General features: G+C 36.7%; 1 protein-coding gene across 1 annotated transcript; it reads right to left on the bottom strand.

The window, feature by feature from the left end:
- Positions 1-1,204: 1,204 nt before the first annotated feature.
- Positions 1,205-4,978, bottom strand: LOC140817973 (uncharacterized). Its single transcript, XM_073177766.1, has 9 exons — positions 4,409-4,978; positions 4,266-4,360; positions 3,460-4,137; positions 3,066-3,145; positions 2,630-2,944; positions 1,923-2,002; positions 1,614-1,761; positions 1,470-1,523; positions 1,205-1,362 (listed from the first exon to the last, which is right to left on the bottom strand). Exons 1-9 carry the CDS (start codon positions 4,976-4,978, stop codon positions 1,205-1,207), a joined length of 2,178 nt encoding a protein of 725 aa, XP_073033867.1.
- Between the last annotated feature and the right edge of the window lie 1,520 nt (positions 4,979-6,498).

The raw sequence follows: 6,498 nt of genomic DNA, 5'->3' as shown, positions 1-6,498 counted from the left end.
GCTCCAAGAAGCAAACATTTTTACTATGATTTTTCAGTTCAGTTATGCACGTATTACACTTGCTCATGACAAGTTATTTTCACGTATGCCTCATGACATGATATTTTTATCCAATGCAAATTTTACTATATTATTTACTTTTTATTTACGATATATGCATGTTGAGTCTTTAGACTCACTAGACTTGATTGTTGTAGGTACTGATGATGTCGGGATCGAGGGCGGGGACCAGTGAGCTAGCTTGGGTCGGCAATAGTGGCACCCGGTGACCTCAGTTTCAGCAGTTGCTATTTTATTTTTGATGCTCAAATATTTTATCAGTTGTTGAATACTTTAACTTGTTATTTTGGCAAGTAATAATTTCGTCTGCTGCTATTTTGAACTTTAAACATTTTATCCGTTTTTGGTATGAATGAGGCACTCCATTTATTTTAAAAGAAAAATTTTAAATTTCCCGAAAATTTTCAAAGTAAAGATTTTTAGGCCTTTATAATAAAAGTTGAGAACAACAGCTTCCAGCTGCCACATATTCAGATTCAGCAGTTGAAAGTGAAACACAATTTTGTTTCCTACTATGCCACAAGATCAAGTTATTCCCAAGATAAAAGCAACCTCCAGATGTTATCTTCCTATCATCTAAGTCACCATCCCAATCAGCATCATAAAATCCCACTAAATTCGAGTTGATTTCTTGAGTGTACCAAAATCATAAGTCAATACTTCCAGCTATGTAACGTAAGATGCGCTTCACAGTTTTTAAATGAGAAATTTTAGGATTGGCTTGATATCTAGTACATAGACATACACTAAACATGATGTTAGGTTGACTGGCTATCAAATACAGGAGGCTTCCGATGATGCTGCTGTATAAAGGGTTGTCAACATTTTCGGCAACATCATCTTTGCATAATTTTTCACTCGAGCCGATAGGAGTTCTCATGTGTTTAGTGTTTTCATTTGCATTTATTAATCAAATTCCTAGCATACTTACTTTGACACAAAAAGATGACATCATACATTTGTTTAATTTGCAAGCCAAGAAAGTAACTCAACTCAGAAACCATGCTTATTTCAAATGTGGATGACATGCACTCAACAAAATCGTCAGCATGCTTTTGAAATGAAGAACCAAATATTATATCATCAACATAGACTTGAAAAATAAGGATTTCACCTTTGGATTTCTGAATAAAAAGAGTTTTGTCTATGTCACCTCGTTGAAGCCAATTTCAAGTAGGTATTCTGTTAGTCTTCCATACCACGCACGTGGTGCTTGCTTCAAACCATAAAGTGCCTTCTTCAATTTATAAACATGATCCAAATGGTGTGGATCCTCAAAACCCTTAAGTTGTCGAACATACACTTTTTCACACAATATTCCATTTAAAAGTGCACTTTTAACATCCATTTGAAAAGGTTTGATTTTATATAGCATGCAATAGCTAGCAATTTTCTGACTGACTCAATACAGGCAACAAGAGCAAAGGTCTCATCAAAATCAACCCCATCAACCTGTATGTACCCTTAAGCAACCAATCTAGCTTTGTTTCGAATGATGTTTCTCGACTAATCAGTCTTATTTTTGAAAATCCATTTTCTACCAATAATTTTACCATGGTCAGGAGGTGGAACCAAGTGGCACACATCATTTCGAACAAATTTCTCAAGATCCTCATGCATTGAATTAACCCAAAATTCATCTTTTAAAGCCTTATCAACATTTTTGGGTTCAATATTGGATATAAAACAGGAAAATTTGACCTGTGAGTTTATGAAGATCATGCATGGATGGTCTTTCTGAATTTTACTTGGAATATTTTGTCCATAATTTACTGCATTATCATCATTGTTCGTGTCATCCTCAGATTGAGTGACTCCAGTGTCATGTGTTGTACTAGGTGTTACAACATTTGGGGTAACACCTGAATTTTCCAGTCCGAATGGACGATTGGAGTTTCCAGAAGGTCTTCCACATCATCTTCAGTAATTTTCTTTTTCAGATCTGCACAGTTATAAAAAAAAAACACTAATGGATTCCATAATAGTCCTAGTTCATAAATTAAACATGCGATAAGCTCGACTATTAATGGCATATCCCAAAAACAAACACTTGTCACTTTTTGAGTCAATTTTTGCAAGTTGATCCCTGTCATTCAGAGTGTAACAGACACAACCAAAATATGAAAATATTTAAGATTAGGCTTCTTTCCCATGATTATTTCATAAGAAGTCATAGTTGAACCACTTCTCAAATACACCTTATTCGAAATATGGCAAGCTGTGTTAAGGACTTCTGCCAAAAAATGCTTTGAAATATTCTTTGAAGCTAGCATCACCCTAGCCATTTCTTGCAATGTCCTATTTTTGCGTTTCGCAATGCCATTCTGCTGTGGTGTTTTTTTGCTGAAAACTCATGAGAAATTCCTTTCCTCACAAAACGATGAGAATAAAAAGTTTTCAAATTCCTTACCATGATCAGTCCTGATCAATCTCACCTTCAGCTTATGGAAGTTCGTGATTCTTGTGACTAAGTGTTTGAACACACCGAAAGTGTCTGATTCCTCCCTAATGAAGCTTACTCATGAATATCATGAGAAATCATCAACACAAACAAAAGAGTACTTCTTACCTCCAAAGCTTTCCACTTCCATAGGACCTATAAGGTCCATGTGAAGTAAATCCAGACAGCGTGTTGTCCCAGATGATGACAACAATGGGTGTGATATGCGAGTCTCCTTACCCTTTTGACAATCTCCGTACACATATGGTATACCAGATGAAAGATTAGGCAAACCTCGTACTACATCGTACTTACACAAGTTCTTCAAGGTTTTGAAATTTACATGACCAAGTTTTTGATGCCAAAGGTCGAGTGCACTGATTTGTGCATGATTGCATGAAAGTTTTTCACCTATTTTGTAACAGTTATCCGAAGACCTAGTACCTGTCATAATGCACATGTTAGTTTTATCAAAAACTTCACAAGTATGTTTGACATGCAAATTTTCATCACACAATTGGCTTATGCTTATCAAATTCGAGTTTAATCCTTCAACATGAAGCACATTGGAGCTTTGGTAGTCCTTCAACATTCAATGTTCCCTTTCCCACAATCTTTCCTTTATCTCCCCCTCCATACGTTACTCTACCACATTTTTTTTATCAACATAGACAATGAGATGTTCTCGTGATCCTGTCATGTGGCGTGAGCTTCCACTATCAAAATACTAATAACCTGCAGTATTATTTTTCAATGAAGTATAGACAACATTACAGTGAGTTGTTACCTTTGGTACCCAAATTTTTCTTACTGTAGGTCGGCGATTGGAGATGTTGCGGGAAGTGTTATGCAACATTTGGGGCAACATCTGACCCGTCTTTTGATTCATGCTGTCATCCTTGAGTTTAAAACAGTAGGACCTGATATGACCAAGCTTAAAACAGCAGTGACATACATACCCGCTTTTTCTTTTCTTAGGAACGGGTGCAGCAGGTTTTCTTTTTGGTAAAGAACTTTTGATTGGGGGCGTGATTTGTGACTGTGTGGATAAATCAGCTTTTCCTTTCACGAAGACCTTTGATTTTGAAGATTCACCAATTTCAAAAACATTGCCTTTGAAGCTGCCTTTTTTGTCATATCTTCCCATCAAAAGTATGGAATCAAGATTGGATGTGCTCGAATTAAATTTGGACAAGGTCTCAGTTGCCTTTTGAAGCTTATCCTTGATCAGGCCTAGTTCCAAGTCCTTTTTGCTAATGATTACTTCAAGTTTGTCAACCACATCTTTTAATTCGGTGTTCTCCTTCATGATAGTTGAGTTAAGCTTGTTTATTTTGGTCCAATCGACATACAACTCCTCATAAAGCTTTTGTACAATCTCAAGAGTGATTTCTTCTTCATCAACTTCCAAATCATCATCTACACTCAAGTTTCCAGAAGATGTAGATTTCAAACAAACTGATTTTACACACGTGTTGTATCCATGAGTGGCAACACCTAACGAGTTCACTTGTACCCAACGTTTTTTTGTCAACAGTGCATTTAAGGAGGTGTGATTGTCTTCATCATTGTATTTCTCCTCATCATCATATTTTTCATCTCTTAGAGACACATTGTAGCCCTTGTTCTTTCGTTGTCTGTTAGCACATTAATTGGCATAGTGGCCAAATCCATTGCATTCTCTACATTGCACTGAGTCATATTCTTCGAATTAAACCGACCCTTGCTTTCATTCCTTGGTCGAAATTATTGTTGAACAGGAAACCTTTGTAGCCTTTCAGGTGTTGGAAGACTCGGAAACCTTGATGGTTGTTCAGACTTCTTTTTGTCCCTTATTCTTTTCAGATAATCCCCAAATTTCTTTTTGATATAGGCGATGGAATCCTCACAAAGGTCCGATTAATTAACCTCTTGGGATATTTGAAGAAGATCATTATAAGAGTCATTTGAGACCTGGAATGCAATCGTCTTCCCCTTATCCTTCTTCTGTATGTCCATGTTCATTTCGAAGGTGCGAAGTGAATTGGTAAGATCTTCCAGAGCCATCTGAGATGTGTCCTTAACCTCATAGATTGTGCATATTTTTATGTTGAATCTTTCGGGCAACGAACGGAGAACTTTGCTAACTAATCGTGCATTAGAGATGGGGTCTCCAAGGTTGAACGCCTCATTAGAATTTTCCCGTAGGCAACGATCACGGTCCAGTATATTTTCAGATTCTTCCATCCTCATCATCTGGAACTTGGAGGTGAGCATCCTCAGTCTAGTTCGTCGTACACTCTCAAAACCTTCACAATGTCTTTGGAGAGTATCCCTTGCATTCTTAGCAGAAGTACAGTTTGTTATCAAACTGAACATATTCATATCAACTGAAGTGAATATTGCATTCAAAGCCTTTGAATTGTAATTTGAATTCTGCACTTCATCAGCGGTCCAGTCAGTTTCCAATTTTGGCATGCTGTCACCATCTTGATCCATCATCATCAGTGAAGTCCACCCATTGATGACACGCTGCCATGCCCTTTCATCTATGGATTTTATGTAATATCTGATTTTGATCTTCCATAGGCTGTAGTTGGTTCTGTCGAGGACTGGTGGTCAAAGTGCTGCATTTGCAAGTGATGTGTCCATTAAATATTTCTATCAGAAAAAAACAAAACCAGAATCAGCACTTAGTGTATCAAGAGATGACTCTGATACCACTTGTAAGGTGTATTGCTTGACAGATTGTTGAAGATTGAAGTTGAGTTTAGAAGGGGGGGTGAATAAACTCTACTCGTTTTTCTTTCTATTCTGATGAGGTACTAAAATCCTGTTAGGGATAGTAGTTTATCTTGTGCGTATACTTTCACCTGATTACAATAAAACGTGCGGAAACAATCTGATAAAGTAGTTGAAAGACAATAAAACAGTAGGCAGCAGTTGTTTATGGAAGTTCGAAGATAAACTCTTCTACGTCTCCCCTTCTCCTGTTTCCAGAAGGTATAACTAAAAGACTTTGGATATTACAGTACAGCTCTTGTACAAACCCACTTCAAAAGGACTTACACCTCAGCCTACTGAAACTCTTAGTTACTCAACTCACAAAAATGAGAAACACAAAGTTCTGAAAAGACTCTTTTCAGATTACAAACTCTTCTTGATAAAGTATAAGTGATGTAAAGATTGTGAAGAGTGTAAGAATCAGTAGCACAAGATGATCTCCAAAAGATCAGATAAAAGCTATGAAGCGTGTGCTACTTTTCTTTGTGTTGAACTCTAAGTATTCAAGGAATATCGAGATTGTCTTATGAGTGAAAAATAGCTTTGATCCTTGAAGAAATAATGTTAAGCGAAGAGTCGTATCGTATAAGGATTTGATCCATGTATATATAATCGACTGAGTTCAACGTTCACAATCAGAGGATGTCTCCAGATAACTGATACAATCAGCTTTATTACCAAAAGAAGTTCCTGCAGAAAAGCTATAAAACAATCAGTCTTGTTTCATACTTAATTGGGTAAAATGCACTAAATGACTCCGTATAGTATTTAATGCTACAATTAATACTAGTACTAGGAACTCTTTAACGGTAACAATAAAGGTAGCAACGTTAGGAAACGTCCTCTACTGGTTTTGTATTACTATCCTTTCTACTGGTTTAGTTTTATTAGACCAGTAGCTTCTGATAAGTTAGTCTAATGTTCTGGTCTGCTGGTTTTAGTTAATCATCGCCACAATAAAATTCATGTCTAACAATTTCCCCCTTTGTGGTGATGCCAAAACCTAAACAGCAGAAAGTCGATAAATAAAGCAGATAATCATTTAAACAAAAGGATAATGTCAATAAAGTATCAAAGTAAATGATCAATCAATTTCAATATCCCTGTAGATGACTTCTTCATTCTGAGGTTCTTGAAGTCTTCTGTTTGAAGGTTCAGCTTCATCTTCTGATTGTCTAGCTCCTGCTGGATCTCCTCTATCTTCCCCCTTTTTGGCATCAGCCGCAACTACATGG

This window comes from Primulina eburnea, chromosome 17, assembly GCF_022965805.1.
Source record: "Primulina eburnea isolate SZY01 chromosome 17, ASM2296580v1, whole genome shotgun sequence".
In the NCBI taxonomy this organism is placed as follows: domain Eukaryota; kingdom Viridiplantae; phylum Streptophyta; class Magnoliopsida; order Lamiales; family Gesneriaceae; genus Primulina; species Primulina eburnea.
This window is presented reverse-complemented; position numbering and strand designations above follow the sequence as displayed.

Coding starts and splice junctions, on each gene's coding strand:
- LOC140817973 (XM_073177766.1), bottom strand. CDS start 4,978: ATGGATCAAGATGGTGACAGCATGCCAAAATTGGAAACTGACTGGACC. Junction 4,138..4,265: donor ACACCTGAAAGGCTACAAAG/GTTTCCTGTTCA, acceptor ATGTGCTAACAG/ACAACGAAAGAACAAGGGCT. Junction 2,945..3,065: donor AGGACTACCAAAGCTCCAAT/GTGCTTCATGTT, acceptor GCATTATGACAG/GTACTAGGTCTTCGGATAAC.